The 23,678-nt window shown below is 44.2% G+C and overlaps 1 protein-coding gene across 4 annotated transcripts in view; it reads right to left on the bottom strand.

The window, feature by feature from the left end:
* Positions 1-23,678, bottom strand: part of KIAA1671 (KIAA1671 ortholog) — a 64,376-nt gene that overhangs the window by 17,229 nt on the left and 23,469 nt on the right. For 2 of the 4 annotated variants that reach the window (XM_085075677.1, XM_085075675.1), the window contains 2 exons: positions 19,621-22,821; positions 18,762-18,881 (listed from right to left, as the gene is read on the bottom strand). In XM_085075677.1, coding sequence (XP_084931803.1) covers positions 18,762-18,881; positions 19,621-22,821 — 3,321 coding nt within the window. Of the gene's footprint in view, positions 1-14,261; positions 14,488-16,860; positions 17,172-18,761; positions 18,882-19,620; positions 22,822-23,678 lie in introns of those variants that run through there. The other 2 variants (XM_085075678.1, XM_085075679.1) reach the window with 2 other exon arrangements.

The raw sequence follows: 23,678 nt of genomic DNA, 5'->3' as shown, positions 1-23,678 counted from the left end.
GTTCTTGGTGAACATTAAGGGCAGAACAGTTCAGCAACTATTCACTGCAGGGTCTGTACCTATTCCAAGTTCAGAATCAAAGTGCCAACTTGTAGTAATTTCTCTTTACAAATTGTTTGTTGAAGGATGTTCACCACAAAGGACAAACTTTTGCAGACAGACTTGGGTACAACAGAACAGGCACTGCAGATCAAAGCTTGTTTATAAGCAGAGACACCCAGGTGAATGCAGATGTGGAATTCAAACCAGGACCCTCACCTGCTCCAGAAAGGGATTCTGTTCTATGGGAAAAGTACACCAGCTTTCCCCAGGAACAAGCTGCACAAGTTTAGAATGGCTTAGAAAGAAACATCTGGGAAGATTAATGAAAACTGGGATGGGAATTCCAGCCTTTAGCAGGGAAAGGGCTGTAGGATGCACCAAAAATCCTGAGAAGGGCTATGTGCCCTCCCAGTGCAGCAAACAAATCACTCCATTTCCATCTTCATTTAGGACTTATATTAAGAGCTGAATCCAAACTAAGTAATGCTGGTGCTGCCAGATGCATTTTGAATGAAAACACCATTCTCTTTGACTGCCCAGTACACCACTAAACCACCACTAAATGCACTTCAGTGTTATTTTTAGCACATTTCGGTGCAACTCAGGTGAAACACATCGACCACTCTCAGCCCTAGAATTCATCTTTCCTGCTCTGTGTGAAACCCCTGCGAGGTTTTCCATGATTTTTTTAGCAGTGTAAGTGGAGCCAGGAGCATCAAACAACTGGCTTGGTTTTATTGTATGGCAACAAACCTGGAGAACCTAGAACAGTGCTGGCTGTGAAACCAGATCTCACACCTATAAAAGGACCATGACTGATAGACCCTGATTAAATCAGAGGCCATGTTTAATGCATGTCTCTCTGCTCCTCTTACAAAGACACCAAGCTGATGACATGAGATGAAAACGGACAATTAACTCAATAAACATACCTGAAAGAAAAATCAGCTTCTATTTAAAAAGCCTCACTGCAAAGTAAAGACTTCTGCAAGCTCAGCTGTGGATTCGCAGATGTGAGGCTGAAGAAGTTTATTCACACTGACTTAAGCCAGTTTATGTGAATTGCACACTTTATACTCATTTCACAGTTTTTTGTAGCACAGTGTCAGTACTTCTAAGGACTAAGACAGTTGTTGCAATCAGATAAAAAAGCACCAACTCCAGGTCTGTATTCACTGGTCATTTGCCACAGAGGCAACAGCACCAACCACAAACTTCTCAGAGTGCTGAGACCTTGAGCCCAAGTGAAACCAAATTCACACATAAAGCCAAGCACAAGCAAAATTCCTGCTGAAACAGAGGAACAGCAGCTCCAGCACTGCCACCAGTGACTTAAGTGGAAAGGTCACCTGGTGTCTCCTGATTTCTGCTCCATCAGCAGTGCCGTGCAGGACAGCAGAACACTTGTCCTCTGCAGGTTTCACATTCCCATTTTTCAGCCTTCTTTTACACGAGTTGTTCATTCAGATGATTCCAATAAATCTAAAACACCAGCTTAAAAAAGAAGCCAAGAGAACTTCACCACGCTAACACTGTAACAGTGGTTACCAAATATTTTCCCTCTTCATTCTTTTGTGCTTACTTGACACTAATTTTTTCCCCAATCTGTCCAAACAGGACATGGATAGCAAGCTGGGACAGAAATGCTCTACCCAATGCTGATAGAGAGCACTGGAAACAGCCATATTCAAACACCACACCTGCCCAAGGAATGCAGCGTCACCTGCACTCATTCCCTGAGCAAACCCTGCGAGGCCACGGCAGAGCTGCGTGTGTTTACACTTCACAGTGAGTAACTGTTTTGTTTAATAATAAAAAAAAGAAACAAAAACATTTCAGCCACTTCAGAGAGTTTGGATTTAGCCACACGTTGGCACCAAGGCTCAGGGCCCCTTTCCACACAACCACAGTCAGTCACTTCCCACTGGTCAAACACTGGGCTTAAATCACCAGTTTCAGGTACGACTTAAATCATCAGTTTCAGGTACTGGTTTCAGCTCCTCTCTATGAAATAAATCATATTTATTTCCCTTTCACTCCCTATTACACCTTTGCTGCTTTGCAGGAGTGCCAGAACAAGAACTGGGGGTGTCAATAATGGCCAGCAGGATCATGGCAGCCGCAGCCCTAAGGAAAGCAACTTCTCCTCCACCACTTTGCCATGCCATGGAATACACACAGTCCTTCCTGAAAATAACCTGGAAGCTAATAGAGAAGGGAGGGGAAAGGGCTCTGTCTGGCACACAGCCATGGGGAACCTCTTCACCTTTTCCTTTGCTCCCAGGAATTGCACCCTGTCTCTGCCACACCACAGCTTTCACACGTCACATTGACCCTATTGCTCCTATGGCATGGCAAAGTAGGAAGCATTCTGAGAAAATAACACCACTTTTTCAATAGAAGAAGGAAATAACGATCATTTATGTTGCCTGCACAGTGACAGCACTTCATTCTTCTTCTTACAAATTTAGCTTCAGGAATTTTTAACTGGAATGTCACAAATACTGAAGCACACCCAAAGCCGTGCTGGCCTGTGCTGAGGAACTGACCAACACCAGCCCAGTTTAACTTTCTAATTTCAGGCAAACACTTGTCCTACCTTACTGCCTTGTTTTAAAAATCAACCCCATTTTCCCCATTCCCCAAACCTCGATTCCCCAGCAACTGAAAACATCCACCTGCGCTGCAGGAAGAAAGCAGCTGGGAGCAGACAGACAGACAGCACTATCTGGAGGTGTTTGGGGAGCTGTTTTTAGATGGAAAAGCAGACAGGAGGGAGGTTTTGCTACGAGATAAAAATGCTGCCAACAAACCCGAGGGTTTGCACTGTATCCTCTCCCTTGAGGGTCTCAAAAAGGTGCATCGCTTACAAGCTCGGGTGGCTCTGAGCTGGGCTGCCTCTTCCTCAAAGAGGAAAACCTCTGCTGACTCCGCACTGAAAACCTTCGGAAGGACTCTCTGCTCCGGGATGCAAAGTGCCTGAAGGAAGAGGTTCTCTTGAAGGGAGTCCTGGTGCCACCTTCCCCGCCACTCCGCTCATGAGCCACCGCAGTAGTGACTAAATTTAGTGCTTCCTGCAAGGATCTCCGCACTGTGCCCATCCACTGGGTCATGTGAGTTTGTGCCACTGTCAGTTTGTCTCCAAGGTAATCCATTTTTTTTTTTTTTCCTCCAGCAGAGATGAGATATCAATATTCAGTAGCAATTAAAATATATTCTCCTGAACAACCCTGATTTATTTTGAGAAAAAGTGATTCCGGGTATAAAATATTTCCAGCTAAGGTAAACGGCACTGCACTATCACCCTCAGCATATTCCTGAAATTAAATAACCAAAGATGTGAGGTGGGAGATTGGTATTTGTCAAGTAGGAAAAAATAAAAGACTTTTCCTACTTACAATCAGCCTTCCAGAGTTCCATCAAAATATGCTTAATTCAGCCACGTTAAAGAGATAAATCAGTGTTTAAATCCTGACACAGTCACTTGAAATGAGTCCATTTGCAAGCAGAGAATTAGGCTCTTACTCTCTCATTTCAGAGCAGGAAAAGCAACTCCCTTTTTAAGCCAAGTTTTTCTTTTGCTGTAAATATCAGAAGGATAAAACCAATCTTATTCTCCAGGCTTGGCCACTCGTCAGGTCAGAGTGCGTTGACCAAAGTTCTGGCGCTCCTATACAATCCATTTAGCAGCAAATCGATGAGATCTTCCAAACAATAAATCCAGATTTGGGAAGAAGAAAATCACAGAAGGGTGTCAGCAGCAGAATTCCCTCCTCACCAGCCTCGCTGCCTTCGGAACCATCCTGGAGCTCTCCCTGGCAGAACTGCGGAGCGAAGCCGGCGCAGGCTGGAGGGGAAGCGTGTCCAGCCTTCCCCACGGGACTCAGAGCCTGCCAAAAGAGCTGCTGGATGACATCAGCTCCTCTGCTTGCAGGGGGGCTCCCAGCCGAGGGACAAACGCCTCAACGGACTGTCCCCACGCCTCCTCTCCTCGCACGGCTCTGGAAGCAGCTCTGGATGCACAGCTGGTTGTTGTAGCCCGTCTGTCTCCCAGGCAGGATCTGCCACGCTCCCAGCGCTAAGGCACACGAGGTTACAAGCCTCTGGAATGCCGATCCCTCCTCTCCTGTGCTCCGGGGAGGAAACAATGAGGAGGTGACCAGCCGCAGAGGTCTGCCCAAGGAAGGATCTGGGCTGGGCTTTATTATAGTACAGGCAGGGTTCCCATGGCAACGCAGGGAACAGCATCTGCTGGCTCCGGAGCAGGCAGGAGTTGCACAGATCTATTGGAATGATTCATAGTTTGCGTATGTCACGTGGAGTTGGGGATTTTAACCCTTCCTGGGGAACACGGCGCTGCCAGGGAATGTCTCACACCCGCGGGAGAGGATTCCCACTGGGATGGGGTTGCAGCTACACCCCCCTCCTGCTGCTCACAGGGCACCTGGGCAGTGCCAGCAGCTGTACCTGGTTCGTTGTGCCATTTGTGGTCTCAAAGACGACACGTCCCACTCAGGGACTGTGCTATCAGCACGGGATAATGATTAAGCCAGAGGCTCAAACCGAAGCTGAACAGGTCTGACCATTAGAAGCTGTTTTTTTTTTCCACTTTCCCACATTGTTTCCTGTCGTGAGGAAGGGCTCCACGTCCTTCCCCAGCTCTGCTCCCTCCCCTGCTGCTGGGAGACCACAGAATCAGCACCAAAACCCCAAAATGATTGAGGGTAACAAGAGGACCCCATGGGTAAAGCAGGCGTCACCAGCCATGGAATTCCTGGGAACAGCCCAATTGGGACCACAGCAGGACTAAAAGCTACAGGTTTAAATCAATAAACCACAGTTTATGACGTAAGTTTGGACTCAAAAGTCCAAAGTCAAGCCACGACTAGTTCAGGACTGAGGGGAAAGAGGCAAGACAGGCATGTTGGAAGTTGCTCACTCTCTTGTTTGTTCAAGGGGGTTTGTGGCTGTTGCTTAATTTGCCACACGAAGCACCATGAACTTGCATCACCCTCTGCTAGTCTGAACTATCCAGGAAGAGATTCAATGGAACAAAGACTTTCTAGATAACATTTGATGCAATGTTTCTTGCGTAAGGTTTATTGTATCAGAAATGTGCCTTGCAGATGTGCATGAACCCAAGATGCCCTGAGGAAATGAGGTGCCTTTCCTCTTAATCCCTCTTGTTAGGAGCTCAACTCCACCAACCTGCAATTTATCTCCAAGAAACACTTCAGTGACATTCCCTAATGTAGCATTCCCTAATGTAGCATTCCCTAACTTATTCCCATTTCTGAATGTATTTGTTTTGAACATTCTCAAATTAGGAGCCTAATAAAACCCCTCAGTGATAAAAGAAAACCCAACCAACAGAGGAATTTTTCCCCCCCTTACACAGCTCTTATCTTAATGAGCTGCAGGGTTATTTTTGTACAGAAAAGGAAAGAGATACTTTTGACCAGATGCCCCAAGGGCTGAGTGTTTCTTAGATTTGTAAAGAAATAGGAAAAAAAAATTATTTACCAGAGTTATGGATAATGCTTCACTAATGATGGAGATCCTGAATCCAAGGCTGGAATTTCAGACTTACTGCACATTTTCATGCTGTTAAATCGAAGTGTGATATTTCAAACATCTGAGCCTTTGCAAGAGCAGCTCTGTGCCTGCTGCAGTGCAGGGATTCTGCACGGGGCACTCTGCCATTCCAGAGGGTTTCAGGCTCCATCTGATGCAGGAGCCCCTGAAATAGCAGCCCGAGAGCTCTGCCTGGAGCTGCCATGCGAGTTAGTCAGCAGCTCCTTCACCTCACCAGGATGGGCAGAGCAGAACCCAAATTTAAATCCCCATCTGGGGGCAAACAGGGGGAGAGGCACAGCCAGATTCCACCCAGGATCCACAGAGCAAGGCATTCCTAGAGCAAGGTCTCCTCAGATGCGCATGGAACTTGAAGGATCTGAAATTTTGCTACAGAATATATTCTACTTTTTTATTGTGCCTCCCCTGAAAAGGGATGTTACACCAAATTTTCGTCCTTAGAAGATTGGAAAACTGCTGATTTGAGTCTTTCTGCACTACTAAATTTAGGATCTTCTGGCACCACGTGAACACACTGCTGGGTATTGAAGCATCTAAATTACTGCTTAGATTTACACCTCGATTAACATCAGGGCAGAATGCTTTAGAGGACAATCAGATGCACCTTCACCATCAAATTCAAATGGCTGGAGATTTTTCCATCACTTTAGCTGAAATTGCAGGGGAGTGGAACAAGATGAGCTTTAAGGTCCCTTCCCTTGAAGGCCATGGGCAGGGACACCTTCCACTATCCCAGGTTGCTCCAAGCCCTGTCCAACCTGGCCTTGGACATTTCCAGGGATGGTGTGCCAGGATCTCACCACCCTCCCAGGGAAGAATTCTCCAACTGGCCACCAGCCCAGCAGTCCTGGCTGAGTGAGGGTTTGTTCCTGAACAAGAACAGCACAAGATGATCTTCTGCCCTTGACAAATCTGAATTATTATCTCACCCTGGGTCTGTCAGGGATGTGCAGCTCCAGAAAACAGAGCACTCACTCACACACAGAGCTACCCAAAGTGCATGACTAATTACCTCAGTACAAATGGGACCTCGTTATTCAAGCAGTGCTGGATACTTCCATTATTAACATCTATTCCACCTACAGCTCAAAAACACAGCCCTGCACAAAGACCTAACAAGCCTTGTTTCTCCCCTCATTCAGTAGAAAACAAAATTCCATGGTTACATTACATTTTCCAAAAGCCTCTTACAGCTCGTTTTGAGCGTCACCTGCTCTCAAACACATGTAATTATGTTAATGACTCTGTGGGATTGGAAGGTCAATTTAAAGAAGGCCTGCAAGCAGCACAGCACAGAACACACCGCCCAGGAGGGGCAGGTGGGACTTGCAGCCTCACTATGGGTGAGTCCTTCCAGCCCATGGGGTTCCACTGCCACCATCTCCATCCCAGCAGTGTGGAACTGGGAAGGAAATCCAGTTAAAGACCCATCAGGACACCTGGGATTAGTTTTCACCTCAACTGGATCCCTGAAGGATGCTCTGCCAGCAAAGCAGATGGGACAGAAGGATGGGCAACCTTAGTCTGGACTAACTGTGGCAACAGCTTCTGCTCTTCCCTTCCTTGTGGGAACCTGAGCCAGGAATTCACTCTCTGATGGGTGCCTCCTATCATCCCATCATCACTCCACTTCAATCAGCAATTAGCATTAATTCAGGCATTTCCAAAGGGTTTTCTTTGAGGCACCATCCCACCTACAAAGAGCACAACCCAGCAGCTCCAGTCACCCAGTGAGCAGAGCCTGCCCTTGTAAGGCTGTCCTGGCCCTGCATTCCACACCAACTCTCTTTCTGCTTCATTAGTAAGAGAACTTAATTTAACCTCTTGTGCTTGACATGATGGACTATTTAAAGATGCAGCACTGGGCTGGGCTCAGTTGCACAGCTCCAGACTCAATCACTCTTGGGTTCCTCAGACACGACAAACAACTCGTGGTTTTACAGGCTCCTTGTTTTTGCCTCTGTATTCTGTATTTTGCCAACTGAATCGTCACATTCCAAGAAGGAGGAGTGAGCATTCCTAACTACAGGCTGAATTTCTGACATGCAACACCCCATCAGGAAGATTTTACCATGTCACCTTCAAATTCTTGTTTAAAGTAAAAAAGAAATGCATGACCACACATCTGGCAGAGAGAGACCAAAGCCTAACAGCTGGAGCAGAAGGTCTGCTCCATGGCAGATATCCAGCTTGCTCACAATTCCAAGCCAGGAATTCCCTTGAAATTTAACACAGCCAAAGACAAAAGGCCTTGGTGGTTTTATCTGTTCTGTATTGTGGGTTTTTTTACATTTTCATAGTGATACAATAATGCAATTCATTGAGATGCCCATACAGCCTCACCTGTAGACAGGCAGTCTACAGTCAAAAGAAAAAGGGGGAAAAAACCAAGAGAGGAAAAAAAGAGTGGAATGGATGGAGTGTTTTAACACAAGGACTTTGGACAGTGTCCATACAGAGAAATCTCTTTTGTAACCTGAAACCCCAGATATCTCAATATTTACACCAAATATTTGGTTTTGATTCCTACTTTCATTTTCTATTCAAAATAAGTAAGTTACACTCACGGCCACAGCTCTAATTAATGGTTATTCACCATCTTGAACACCTTGCAGAGAGACATTGGCATTAAAGGTGTTTCACTTCCACACACTAACTACAAGAGACTGAAATTCCATTTCCAGATTTTTTCTTCCTATTAGGTAATTTTAAAAGCCCCCAGAGACCTCACAAACCAGTGAGCAAGGAAAGGCAACAGGCTCTGCATCAATACTGATAAAGTTTACACAAGCACACGCTGATATGAGAGGCTTTTAAAGAAAAAGGTGCAAAAGCATTTCATAAAAGATCCCATCAATGCAGTGCATGGATACTTTAAAAATCTTCATTTTAAACAGAGGTGGTAAGTCGTAAAAAAAATTTAAATCTGCATTCCTTGTTTTCCTTACAGAAGTACCCTTGCAATAGAGAAAACACATTAATAGTTTTCATGACTGAATGAACGCTCCACACACTTGTTTATACCTGCCAAAGTAATTTTTCCATTTTACTGCCATGATGATCCTTGATGGGATCAGTGAAAAACTGCACTTTCCCATTTTATTTATAATCAAAAAGTCAGCCATCCTTTCTCTGCACAGAATTGTGTGCACTTTTGCAGCAGCATGTTATTATTTCAAGATTTTGAAAAATCTGTAAATAAAGGTAACTGTGAAATATAATTGTACTCTAAGTTTTGAAACTATTTAAATACAACTACCAGTAATAACTGCAATAACTAAAGCACAACAGTATTTCAGAAAATGTCAATTCTTTTGTCCTCCAAACTACATTTCTCCTGATCCCAAGCAAGGCCCAGTTAAACATCCTGAACATACACAGCTTTTGTGCCCTGAATTGTTCCAGTGTAAAACAAAGCTATCAATGCTAAAGCTGAGGAAACCAGCTAAAAATATACGATGTTGTTTGCAAGCCCATGTCCATAATCCTGCTGCACTTCCTTCCAGCTCAATGGAGGAGGAAAAACTGAAAAAACAGAAGCAGGAAATTCCTACAGCACAAATACGCTGGAAAGGACTAAACCCATTTTCTTTACATTTGTTTATATCCAAGGGATCAAGCCAAGCAAAAGATGGATGGTTCCAGGTTGTTTTTAGTTTGTACAAACAAAAAAGCAGGATGAAGATGTCTGCAATGCATCTCCCTGCATCAGGAAGGGAAAACAAAGTAATGCTGTAGCCAGGGCTCTCTTGGGAAGTCCAACATGGGAACAGCTGCTGCTCCATCACTTGACCCACTGGACATGTTAAGCAGAGATAACCACAAAACACATGAACATGGCCTAAAATACCTCTACCTGCTGAACTTTTCTCCCAGGGCACAGAGGGTGAGTGAAATGCATAAAAAAAACCACCAGAACATACTGCTGATGCTCCACAGCACCTGCCTGAAGAGATGTCATGGCATTTCTTCTCCTCACAGAGGTGCTCAGGAAATCTCCAACTACTGAAGGCTCAGATCTGACTCAGAAAATTCAAACAGCACTCTGAAGGAAAAGCTTTTCTTTTGTGCAAGAGATTTCCTTCTTCAAAGCTCAGTAACAAGGAGCTGCTTCTGAACCTGTTCCAGCTGTTCCCAGCATGATCACAACTGCCCAATGCCTGTCTGAACACTGCTGTTCCATCTTCTCCCTACAAAACACTATTCCTTGTGCCTTCCACTCACCTCAGGCACTGCTTGAGGGCAGTAAATAGACCAAACAGCAGCTCTAAGTTCATACAGGGATTCCTTCACCCGTTTTAAGTTGCCATTTGATGACGAGAGCAGAGGATTTATTTGCCATGGCTGTGTAACCCTGAGTTACACACACCTTCCTTTACTTTCAGGTCTCTCTGCTCCTACTGCCTCCTCCTCCCAGACACAGCACAACATTCCTGTGCTCCCACATCCCCCAGGATATGGACAGCACACAATCCATACTGCCTCCCCCTTAGCTGCCAGGGATTTATTAGTCTCCACCATGGATCACTAAACCAAATACTACATTTTTCCAAGCTTCATTCATACTCCAGATTAACCTGAAGTCCCATGTTAAGAGCAGCTGTGCCCTGCAGTACAAATCCTGGGGTATCCTGAGGAAAGTCCTCTACAAAGAGCTACTTTCCTCATGCCCAAGCAGCTCCCTAAAAATGCTGTTTCCTTTCAGCACAGTAAACATGCACTGGCTGCATGGACAACTCACCACTGCTGAAAGCACAGGAACAATAGTGGGAACTTGGCTGTCTCCCAGCATCAGCAACATGGACAACAGCTTGGGAAAGCAGGAACTGAGTCAAAACAACTTTAGATCAAAATATTAGGAGGGAGGCAGTGAAGTTACCTCTGCTTTGTGTGTGTAAATGAGGTTTAACAATCCTCTTTAGCCTCGTGTCACAGACTGGTTTGGGTAGGAAGGGAGCTTAAAGAGTATCCAGTGCCACCTATGCCTTGGGCAGGGACACCTTCCACTATCCCAGGGTGCTCCAAGTCCTGTCCAACCTGGCCTTGGACACTTCCAGAGATGGGCAACCACAGCTTCTCTGGGCACCCTGTGCCAGGGCCTCACCACCCTCCCAGGGAAGAACTTTTTCACAAGCATATTCACAATTTCAGACTTAAAATAAGGGGAGGGAGGGCAGGCACAGACAGCCCCAGTTCCAGCTGCTCTGAGCTCAGAACGACAGAATCACTACAAAAAAATTACCAGGTCTACAAACCATTACATCTCACTCAATGAAACCCTTATTGCGACAAGTTAACCTAGAATGTGCTATTCCATGTGAGCATTTTATGGTAAATTAAACTTAATACCACACCTCATTAGAACAAACTGCCTTGCACTGAGCACGTGGCCTTGGGCTGGGAGCAGGGATGTGGCTGCAGGCCAGCAGTGCTCTGTGGTGGAACAGCACTCCCTCGTGTTCCTGCTGGGAATGGGGCTCCTCGGCCAGGCTGACCTGTCTGCCTGCTCTGAGCAATGCCACAGACACCACAATTCCTCTTCTACAGCAGCAGCTGGGAACTGGGGAAATGCCTTTCCAGATTTTCCTGGGCAAGGGTGTCATTTATCCAGGTTATCTGAAAAGTTACCCAGGTTATCTATAAGCTCCTGCTGACCCCAGGAGTGTTTAACCGTTGGGAAGAAACACATCCCCACCACCAAAAGCAAACCCCACAGCCTGCAGGAACTTTCCAGAAGTGCAGAGAGAGGGAAGGCACACCACACCTGCACAGAGCCCCTTGCCCCCTTCAGAGCAGGATGACCCCAACTCAGGGCAGGATGACCATCACCCAGTGATTTCAGTTTCCTTCCATCAATAACCCAACTCCTGTCACAGTCACACGTCAGGATAGTGGTTATTAACCAGCTGCCACTTCCTTCAGAGTCATCTGACAAAAGGTATCAAAACTACTCTTTAAAGGTAGCAACCAAAATCTTGTCAAAACAAACTCTGAATCTTACCTCTTTCTTGAATACTCTAATTTTCTTTTGATTTTGTAATTGTTCTTTCATGACTGTCAATAAAGAACAAGGTCTTTTTAAAGCATCACAGTGCTGCAGAGGAACGTTTTATTTAAAACAAGCCATTTGCTTTGAGTGCTTTCAGGATGCAGCATTTCTTTGCTGTTTGAAAAATGACAAGTGCCAGACTGGGAAGAAACAACTCATCAGGACTGGTACCAGCATGGCCAGGAGACCCAGCACCACAACCATTCCAGAAGGCCAAAACTGAGCAATGAATCAGAGCAAGAATTGCTGCCAACTGAGATGGCCAAGGACAGGAAAAGGACCAACTGAGAGCAGTCTAGTAGTGGCTGTGTCCACCAGGAAGCCAAAAAGCCTGGTTCCTGGACAAAGGGCATTGGAACAGGAAAGCCCAGTGCTGTGGCTGCACACCTGGCACGACCAGTCTGGCCCTGTGACTGATGCAAGACCACTGAGCTGCACTTACAGGACTTCCTGAGCCAGCCAGACCTAAAGATGTCTTGTACCAGCTGCAGCAGAGCTCCTCACCAGCTGGAAAAGGGGTGATGGATACCTCATGCACCCTGGAAAATACTCAAATATATATAAGGCGTGGAAAAAAACATTTCACTGGATGCAAAGACACTTCTCAGAAAGCCAGAGCTGTCACCCACCCACAGACACAGAGGTGTGGAGGTCACACCATTGCACACGGACTGGGGCAGACCACAGACCCTGCTGAGCTCAGAAAATGCTGTTTGTCACAATAAGACACATCCTGTCCAAAGGTCAGGAGAGCAATCAGCAAGGAATCAGCAGAGAGCTGGCACTGAGTGGATCCAGTGATGTCCCACAACTCCACCACAGTAAGAGTCAAGCAAATACACAGCAGAGGAGGTGCAACTTATCAGTAACTCCATAGAGCAGCTTTAAAAGTAGATTTTCCTTATAATATTTTTTAATTAAGAGTTGTAGCTTCTTCAGGCACGTCTGCCTAATGAATAAAGCATCTTAGCTCCCCAAGACAGATTAAATAACACTTGACAACCAACCCCAACATCTCTGGTTACTCCTGACTGTAAGTAGAGAGAACAGATAAGCATCTCCTTAGTAGCCTCCAGCTGCAACAGCAGAACAGAAAGTGACAGAAGGCACAGTTGTGTTTGTCCCTTAAATTTCTTTTTTTAACGTCATGAATATCAGAACTGTCATTCCAATATTTTCTTGCAGCAAATCAGGAGAGTGTGTATGAATGAAAGTGCCTAAGGAATGCTCCAAGGCCTCTAAAAGAGAATGTATACCCAGAAAATACAACATTATGTTCTGTTACACCCTAGAACTGCACAGTACTAGAGCCCATCATCCCAGGCATTTTCTGGACTGATCCAAAGGTTGGGTCAATTTGGGATTTTTCCCCTGGCCTTATGGAATAATCCCATGTCAAAGGAAGAGCAGGGAGAGAGCTCTTTCACACTTCTCACACTGACAAACCACATGGAACATCCATTCCCTCGTCACACTAATGAGTAATTTTTAAATTTGCAATTTAAAGAAAGCTTGTCTCTGAAAAATCTAGCGGCTTAAATAAAAAACTGAATTAATGCCCAAGCACTTCCATGTTTTACACTACATCAGTCTCCAACAGGAAAAGATTTTTAATTAAATGCCCAGTTCTTCAACTACAATTTTCTCTCCCAGCAGCAAGAAATTCACAGTGGACAATCTCACCTCACGACTGATCAAAGAGCATACAGGCAAGGATTGCAAAATGAAACCCAAAATGAGGGAAGGAAACTCTGCTGCAGTTTTACAACATAGTGGCAAGCAGCTAAGATGAAAAGGTTTGGCGTCAGTGCTGATTACACGCTGAATTGACAGCTGAAAAAATTCAGATCAATGCAAACTACGACAAGCAAATGAAAACTGATCTTTGATGAGTACAGGAGAAATTAAAACTTTAAGTTACCAGTTCAAAGCAATATTTAGTCGTGAAGGCTTTGCAACTCAAATGCTTGTTTCGTAAATGTGAAAGTTTCAGACAGACAGCAGAGTCACTGTGCAAAGCTGGCAGGGCAGCACCGTCAGAGCTGCTAAAAAGAGCTTTTCATGACAGACTGCCCTGAGGAGTGCTGGAAGAGGAAGTGCTCACCGAGCCATCGAAACCTATGAAGAGTCAAATTAAAAACAAGAAAGGAACTGTAAAATGACACGCTCCTAAAGCCATGAGCACAGCTGTTTTCCTGGAACAGCAGGCAGTGGCTGTACCAGCAGCAAGGCAGGAGGGTCCTGGGGCAGCAGCTCCAGACCCAGGGAGAGCTTTTACACAAGGAGGGAAGAATATTCCCAATACACACCAAACTAAACTACAACTCCCATGGTTCGGTGTAAACAAGGAAGAAATGCTGATTCCTACAAGGATTTCCCAAGGCACATTCGGGTAGCCTACAGTTTTAAGTATTAGAGATAAAACAGCTTTTCTCACCCAAAATAAACCCCGAGTTTCACGTTACTACTCAGAAAAGAACTGCTAAGGAAAGCCTCCAGCACACTCCCAGGATTTCTGCAAACAGCAGAAACAGCCAGCTCTGGGAGCACACTGACAATTCCAGAGCACACTTACCCACAGATACTGCAGGAACTTCAGCAGACGTGGACAGTAATAATACTCCATTTTCCACAGCTCCGAGTTAACGCCAACCCATCCCTGTTGCAGGCAGCTCCGGGCTCTCCCCGCCTCCAGCAGGAGTTAAAAGCAGAGTGGAGCAATTAAAAACCCCATGAATAATGTACTGAGTGTGTCTGGCCCCACGTCACTTCACCACGAGCTGGGGCTTCTCAGGAGCAGTCGCTGAGCTACTAACAGCACGTGACTTAACCACTTGTTATCAAACATCCCGCTGCTCCCAGCTCAATAATCTGGAGTGGGTTAGGCTGGAATTAGGGACAGGACTTTGGGTTTTGCAGTAAAGGGCCTCCAGAAGGAAAGGGAAGCTCTAAACCCCCTTGGTTATGAAATGCTCTGAACGCCGGCGGGGTCACTCGCTGACCTGGTTTTGGTGATGGACAGGAAAGACAAAAAAGCCACACAAGGAACAAGAGGAGCTGCTGGTTTTATGTTTTTTGAGTATAAAAATGTCTTTTGTGAACGGGAAGAAATAGACACAACGAAGTGGCTTTTTATACACCCCTGGAATGTTCCCAGGGAACGAAAACTGCCAAAAAAGGAAGAAAGCCCAGGCTGAGTTTTACCCACCCCCGGGTTGTCCTCCTCGGGCTGGGTCTGAAATAGAGACTGGTGGAGTTGTTGGACATCAGCAGTGGGTGGTTTGTGAGGAGTAAAAATGGGAATTGTAACACTGCTTTTTTTAACTAATGTCCTTTTTTTGATAGGAAAAGGAAAGATAAGTGACAGGACCCCATCCAGGGTGGGTCCCTATAACCTGTCCTCTCCCTGCACTGCTCCAGCTCTCCCCCTTCCCAGGGAGGGACAAGGTGGAGGTGACACAAAACAGCTTCCAGGATGCTGCAGCCTCCTCTCCTTGAAATTTTGGTACTTTCAGGAAACAACCTCTCACTTTTTCTAATCATCACCTATGAATTCCTGTAGAGCGGACAAAGTATTTTGATTTTCTTCCAGGTTAAGCCAGTTTTTGGGCTAACAGAACAACCCAAGATGGGTTTCAGAAGGAACAAACTCCAGTATTAGGGGCTTTACAATCCAGAAAAAGAGAAGGTGTGGTTTTCAGTGGGCAGGAGACAGACCTGTCATGGGCAGAACTGAAAACAACTGGTGAACTGTGACAAGCCAAACCATAAATTCATCTGCACATGTTTATAAAATATTTATCTTCTCTCCCTTGCAGTTCATTTCCCAGATATTTTAAGAGTCAGCTCATGATTTTCTTCAACAAACCCTTCTCCACCCACACATCACAGTCTCACATAAATTCATCTTTCTATGGAGACCATTAGAGAGATTTTCCTCCCTAAAGGACAAAAAACCCCCAGAGTTTAATATAAAATAAATAAATATGTTGAGAGGCTTCAAAGTAATTCCTGCCTACACCAGTTCTAGTAGCAGTGCTCTGTTCTAACACCCCAAAGCAGCAGTTTGGGTTAAAATCCACAGCTGCATGAAGCTGCTCCACATTTCCATCTAAAGGTGCAATTCCTCCAGCCCCACAGCACAACCACAGTTCCTTTATTCGGAGGATGACTCCCAGCACACATCCCTCAGGTTTTAATTCCCAACACTCTTATCAGTCTGGATGACTCAATCAGGAATCCAGGCATGTGACTGAACGTCAGCTCTGATGGAATCACAGCATTTATGGAATCACAGCATTTATGGGAACACCTCCTGAGCTCTGTGGTTGCTCCACAGGTAGCAGCCCAAGAGGGTTTAATGGCACAGCTGCTCACACTTGTCCCTCCACCTGCATTCCAGATCTAAAGGAAAAGATCCCTACAAGAGTCCAAAGCCCTGAGGCTGCTGCAGGCTCTGAGATTTGCAGCTGAGTTGGTGAGAGAAACTCCTTGCTGTTCAAAGCATGAAATTTCATTTTTGTACCTACTTTGTGCTGCAGCAGGGCTAAAAGAGAGGGAAGTACCAGCCATAGTAAAACCACAGATGATGATGACAGTCTAATAGTGGTGCTGGAATCTTTATAAAAGCCTTACTCTGTTTTTTAATCAATACAAACTCAAAATAGCTAAACAAGGTGATCTAGATGAGTAGTAAATCTCCAAAGTATCATCCTTTGCAATTTCAAACTCCAATCCCATATTGCCGCTTGTATTTTGCAATGGTTTGATTTCAAAGTCATCCTATGTAATGTTCTAAAAACCAGCCTAATTACAAGCAGATTCTCTGGATTATAATCACAAAGAAATTACTTCTTAAAGGTAGAATTATACTACTGCACCTTGCTTTCATTTGGAATTGTTTTTAACCGTAAGAATCTAGCTCATCAGCTGTCCTGGAAAATGCCACTCAAACAGTTGTTTATTATCACAGACAGATGTGGAATAATGCAACAAATGGATATTCTTGTAAACTGGTTTGCCAAATATAAAAGGGTATCAATATCAGTTCATCACGCTGCTTTGGTGGGGAATGTGAATCAAAGGGAATAATTTATACTACAACAAAACTTGTCACTTAGAGCACTCAGTCTCACTAGAACAACACCAATATCCACACTGACCAGCAGTACGGACTGGACAATATTTTTTGTCACTATGCCACAAGAAAAAACAAGTAACTTCCCAACCACACAGACCAGAAACCACTCAAAGCAAACAGCAGTACCATGTCACATTTCCATCTACTCTCCCTTTACAGCTGCACTGATGGAAATAGAAACTGCATTCAGATTCCGAGGAAACAGAGGATTTAACTGTGACTGCCGTGGCTCTTTCCTGACCCCTCGTGTCTGTCCACCTCACACAGCTCAGATGTGTCTCCAGCAGAGGGGAGTGTTGGAACAAGCTGACAGAGCTACAACTCCGCACCCAAATTCTGTGTTTTCTCAAAAAAAAAAAAAAAAAGGCATAACCTTGGTGCAGAAGAATAGCTTGGTTTTATATAATCTCCTGCAGTAGCTGTGTGAGGCTTTGGTGAGTTTTCCACCTCCCAAATGTCCCTTCCATGCACTCACTCACACGTTACACCCAGCAGGACCAGGCTGCCCTTTGGCACAACAAACACACCCCAGGAGCCTTTCCAAAGCAACACAAAGGAGCAGAGCACTCAGATCCTACTGAATTCCACACATGGGAGTTTTCTCTTTTCATGGAGCTGAGTGTCTCTTTCCCTTCCTTTCCTGTCTCAGGCTACACTTGGTGAAGTTGAAGGATTTCTGAGTAACCTCGCAATTAAGAAGTTGGAGAACAATTGTATTTATCTGAGTACAGCACCTGAACAGTTCAGTTATTCCAGCACTACTTGCACCAACCCTTCTGTCCCACATTTCCTACCTGGCCAACACCACCTTTACATATTTACACCATAAGCTGATAGCATATAACTTTTAGGGATTGGATAAGTGCATGTTCTGTCAATAACCCAAATTCCCTGAGATGAACCTGAAGTCCATGCTAAGAATGGGAAAGACAAAGGGACATTAGTCCTTGGATACCTTCCATAAAGCTTTAAGACTAGAAATGAAGAACAATCTGAGCTTGTTTCCAAAACTCCTATTAGTAAACTTGTTTATAAAATCCTTATAGGTTTAAGTATTCTCTTTTTCTTTGCTAGAAGGAAAAAAAACCACTGAGTTTCTTTTCTTTTTTATATTTTTGTGTGTTCTCTGCTAAAGGTCTGCAAACAGCAGAGTGAGCCATGACAGAACAGGGCAGTGCAGCAACTCACTGCAGAGTGTGCTGGCAGAGAGAAGACAGGGAAGGTGTGACCTTGGGACACTCCAAGGGACAACATCCTTCAGTCTCCACTTTCCCAATCCTTTACTTCCCTCAAAAGAATGTTGGTAATTCATTTATTGCATATCTTTTGGAACATCCAGACCTTTGTTTTGTATTTTAGAAGAACAGCTGGATGTAGGATGCTATTTCACAACATAAAACAGGATGCTATTTCACAACATAAAATTTCTCTGAAGGCTAAAGTCAGGGTATCTTTCTGAAACTGAGGAGAACAGCAACCAACAACTTCAAGAAGGAATTCACCCCAACAGTTCCTATGTCAGAGACAAATCAAACCACTCAAAATGCCAGCTTTGATCCTTCACAGAAACACTTTTCTGTGCATTGCCTACAGAAAGAAAATTAAACCCATCATTTCTCAGGCTGGGACACAGCTCTATTTGTCTGCACAAGCTGAGAAAACATCAAAAATAATAATGCTCTAGAGCCATCTTGAGTTCAGGGTGGAAATTCTTCACTCAGAAAGCAAAGTGAGCAAGCTGCAAGGCTGAGGCTTTGTGTTGGGAGCTTTGGCAGGGAGCAGTGGGGTGGATCCAAGGGAGGGGCAGCTTCACCAGTTCAACCCCCCAGCAAGTGCTTCTCTGCTTGGCAGACACATCCTTGTGCCACAGCCCTTTGCAAAAGGGAAAAGAGAGCTGCAGCTCCCTCCCCAAACCTCTCCTCTGGGGTCACATACCATCCCAAAATCTGCCCTTCTCTCCTTGTAGAAACTGTGGCGGCTCCTCTGCGCAGACACTGAGAAGTCTGTTCCCTCTGTTTTGTCTGAGCTCTGCTTGCTCCACTCTTTCCTTGAAGCCTGTAAAAAACATTTATGAATGTAATTAAGTATACATGCATGTGCACATACATACATACATGTATCTTTTATATATATATAAAATGCCCTTTTGGGGAAAAAAAAAAAAACAGAGGAAATTCAAAGCTGAAATCACAAAATGGAAAAACATTACAGCCATGAACATCCTATGCTTTAATCACAGAATTATAGAACCATTAAGGTCTTTTCCAACCAAATCCGACCTCTGGATTTCATTCACATGTAACTGTGTTAAGGAAATCTCTTGCCTCTCACCAAAGTTAGGAAAGCAGTGGAGTTTCACACACAAATAAAGGGCATTCAACCAGTAAAAATAAAAATCAATTTTGCTTCTTTCAGATAAAGACAAAAAACAAAGGGAGGTCCAAAAAGATCACTGCTGACAACTTATAAAATAAACCCAAATTAATTCTTTTCAAGTGAATATAAAATTGCAGAGTTAACAATTTAACATCCCAGGTTCACTGCATTAAAAAAATAATTAGCACACTTTTTTTAAACCTTTTTCAAGCTCTCCATAGAAAGTATTTCTAGACTTGAAGCAAAAATCAGGTCATCTAGTACAATAGATTCCTCAAGAAAAGAGAACCCAAAAAGAAATGAACACCAGAGTGAAAAGCATGGTTCTGCTGCCTTGGAAAGCAGCACAAGGACACAACAAAATCTTCAATAAACAAAAGTTCTGTTTCAGTTATACCTGGACACCATTTGGCAATACCTTTTTATCCTCAAGGAAGAACGGCTCTGACTGAGCTGCCATCTTGTGTTTCCATGCATTGTCCACACTTTCCAAGGGGTAGCTCGGCCTGGATCGCTGCACATCCTTCCTTACCCTCACCTCCTGCATCAGGGGCAGGCTGTCCCTGCCCTGGCGGCATTTTTCCGAGTAGGATCTCCTGAGATCTGCAGGTGCAGTGCCAAACCCAGACATGTAGCTCTTCCAATCACTTTTACCTCTGAAAGAGTCCCCCTCACACATCTTATTTGTGCTGTCTTTGCTTCTCAGTGTAGAGCTCCTCACTATGTTTTTGCTCCAGTCACCCTCTGGAGACACCTCCAAGAACTGTTCTTTTGTCACCAACCTCTTCTGCAAGAGCCCATCATCTGCCTTTAGGGACAATTTGGAGGCCAGATTGACTTCCAGCCTCTGCTCTGTACTCACTGCATTTACGGGCTGCACCTTCTCAATGATAAATTTTGCACCCTGATTCCTGGAGGTCAAGTTCACTTCCTCATCCTCATCAACAATGAAAGTTTTTTTCCTGACAAATTCCACAGGTGAATTTACAAACTTCTCTGGGAAAATGCTGCTGGGGTTTCCCCAGTAAGGAGGGCTGACCTTTCTGTCTTTGGACTTCTGCTTATCAAATTCAGGGCTCCGTAATTCCAGTTTCTCTTTGCTCTTTTCGTTTAGGATTAGTTTCTCTGGCCTGTGCTGCTCTTCTGCACGTTCACTTGGTTTGTTACTAACAGAATAGTGCTCTGATCCACTCTTCCACTCATTCCAGCTATAGGAAAAAGTCATCCTATCTGACACATTTCTTTTGTTCTTCGATTTCTCTCTACTCAATAAGCCAAAATCTTCACAGAGCTTGTCTTGAGCTTTACTGGCTTTCGCTGATTCTTCTTTATATTCTGCCATGAGCGCATCAATATCGAGAATTTGGGATCTGTACCCATCCTCAGCCTTCCTTGCAGGCAAATCAGGATTGTTGTCACTCCTTTTTTGGGGACCCAGCTCACTGTCCTTACGTACCTGCGCAAAACGCGGTGGGGATCGGGGCTCATGGTAAGAGGAGACTTTCCTTCTGCCACTCTTAAAATCAGTTTGAGCTGTGTTTTCCACATCCTGTTTCAGCAGGAAAGCATCAACATCTATAATTTTGTCTTTAGAATGATCCAGACCTTTTTCATGATGCTGTTGGTTATCTTTTCTAGAAACATTAAAATTACCAAATTGAACTGTTTTGGAGAAAACTGCATCTTTTTCATCTTCTTTGACCCAGTCCTTGCTAATATGCACTTCCCGGGAGTCTTCTCTACAAGTTGAACTTGTCACATTTTTATTTGGCTGCTGCAATAAAGGTTTGGACCTTCCAGGAAAAACAGAGTCCAGATTAATTGCTGCTCCCTCGCTTGAACCAGAAACCGTATTAATTTCACTCGTACTGGGAGCACCAACAAAGCTTTTCTCTTTTTTGATACCAGGCATCTGATAAGTCACTGCAAAATAAGTTGCTTTTGGCTCCAAGACAGAACTCTGATGTTTCATGTAATCATCAGGACTGCCAAGAACAGCTTGGTTTGCCTCACTCCCTTCCATCCCTTCTTTGAGTTTTTTGCTTCTCTTTTTAAGTGAAATTTCAGTCAATTGCAATGAATCTGTCCGGCTCAGCCTCTTGATATTTTCGGGACTGAGCCACACAACTTCTTCCACCTTGACTGACTCCTGAGGCAAGGTCCTCCTCCTCCACCTTTCAGAAATCTTCAACTCAGAAACACTACTTCTGCTCCTCCTGACTTTCTCATCTGGATCTGCTCCTCGGAGTTTCTCGCTGTTTTCAGGAGCTGTACAAGCCAAGCTCAAGTCTTGCTCTTTGCAATTTAAATCCAGACTTTTCCTTAACCCAAAGGCCCCAGATTCCTCTTTAGCAACATTCAGTCCTTTTGTATCAGGGGGGTGGCTACTGGAAGATTTAAAAAATTGCCCACTTGCAAGCACTGAAGCCTGAGCCCCCTGTTTACTGACACTTGTGGAAATCACTTCGCGATCCAAGTTGGTTCGGAATTCATGAATATCTGTCCCACCTGCCCTGAAACTCCTTTTCTCAGAAGAGCATTTCACCACATTAATCCTCTCTGATTTATCTATGGAAGAGACTTCACTCTTATCACCTTTAATTTCAGCATGTAGCTTGTTGAACTTTTCACTCATTCCCAAACCTTTACTTTTGTTTGTGGAATAAGGTATTTTCTCAGCTATGAACAGTGGCTCAGGATCAGTTTTATCAGAGTCTCTTTTCTGTTCAGGTAAAGTGCATTCACTGGAGAGAAAATCAGTAGGTTCTCTCAACACAGCCTTGCTTGTGAGAACTTTTACTTCTCTGGCTTCTGAAGTAACATTATCTTCTTTCAAGTAAAGAATGTGACTACTTGCCCTAACCGACTGTCCTGTGGATACAACATCCTCATCAGTTTTATTCTCTTTCACAGATGATTTTCTAGTTCTGAGTGTCATGGCCTTTTTCTCAGGAGCCATTGTGATGGTTTCACTAAGAGCCCTTTCACCACAGGTCTGAAAGATTTCATACCTGGGCTCTATTCTTTGGTAAATTTGAGAATCTTCTGCATTTTTCGGAGCGGGCTTTTCACTTTTCTCAACCAAAGATTTTTCTAAGACAATTCCTGGACTCATTTTCTTGTCCTCACTTGAACAAGCTGGTTTTGGACCTTTTTCTACATGGGCTGTATGTTTTGATGGATCAGGTTGCTTGTGATGCTCCTTTGCAATAGTGGTTTCCTCCCCTTCTCCCATCCACGAGCGTCTGTGGTGCCCTAAAACCACCAGGTCCTGTTTTGCCTCTGACTCCTGGTTCCTTTTTGGTGCAGGATCAACCCCAGAATGCTCAGCAACAACACTGTGCTTCTGCACATTGTGCTCAAACAGGGTAGCCCGGACAGTTTTAATGTTGGGCTTTTCCAGAAGTGCTGGGTTTAGTTTCTTTTCAAAATTGCTTGTGAATGAGACAGAACTCTCAGTCTGCTGCGAGAAATGCTGAGCATCTCCCAGGAAGCTTCCTTTCCTCTCCAGCTGGTCAGGTTTATTGGTTATCTTTAAAACCTGCCGGGATTTCCAAGGCTTCCCAGGAGCAAATGCCTCCGTGAAATCTGTGCCATGGGTGAGCTTCAGCTCCTTGCTCTGGAAGAACAAAATCCAACAGTTAACTGGGTTATTTCAGAGGTGTGTAATAAAGTTTATTTTAAAACTTACTTGCACCTGCTTTGTGCAACAGAACCTGTACAAGTCAAACACATCCACATTCCCTGAACACAAGCAGCTCCAGCTCCTGAATCTTGATTTTAACAGAATTATCTCCTATCTGCTCACTAATAACCAGTTACATGGTCAGAAACTGCAAAGAACATGAAGATCCGAATAAATATCAGAGCTGGAGCTGCTTAGCTATGAGAAGTGTTAAGCTGAAATTAATATTTATTACCAATGCTTCACTATTATCTATTCACAGGAAATACAACCAGCATCCTAACAAGTGGTATTTTTAATAGCACTGACTAAGAAAGCACAGCATGCAAATAATAAAGGGAATCAAAGAATACCACAGGTCTTACAAGAGCTCCATCTTTTTTTCAAGTTTTAAAATTTACAACTCAGAATTGACTTAAGATTGTCTTAAGCTAAAGAACATCAGAAAATTAACACTAAAGGCATCTATAAATAAAGATTTTTAAGTCTGAGCTGTATTCTTCAACGAATTTCTTTAATCCTACTTTATTGTTGGATTCTGAAAAAAGCACTTCCATTAATGGAAGATTTTCCTTTTGAAACAAATTGCTCCTCTTGAAAATAACACTGCACTACAGAAACTTTGCACCTGTAGTTTTTCCTTACCACATATTCCTATCTTGGATAGGAAAAAAAGCCATGAGAACTCACTACAAACACCCTTAAACTACATTAAATCTCCTCTACTAGGAACTGTCACCAGAGAAGTTCTGTTTTGCAACACTGAAGTGTTGCTTGGAAACAGAGACAGA

The sequence above is a fragment of the Lichenostomus cassidix genome, chromosome 15 (genome assembly GCF_008360975.1).
Source record: "Lichenostomus cassidix isolate B80296 chromosome 15, HeHo_3.0, whole genome shotgun sequence".
Lineage (NCBI taxonomy): Eukaryota > Metazoa > Chordata > Aves > Passeriformes > Meliphagidae > Lichenostomus > Lichenostomus cassidix.
The sequence above is the reverse complement of the archived record's forward strand: the minus strand, read 5'-3'. Positions and strand labels throughout refer to the sequence as shown.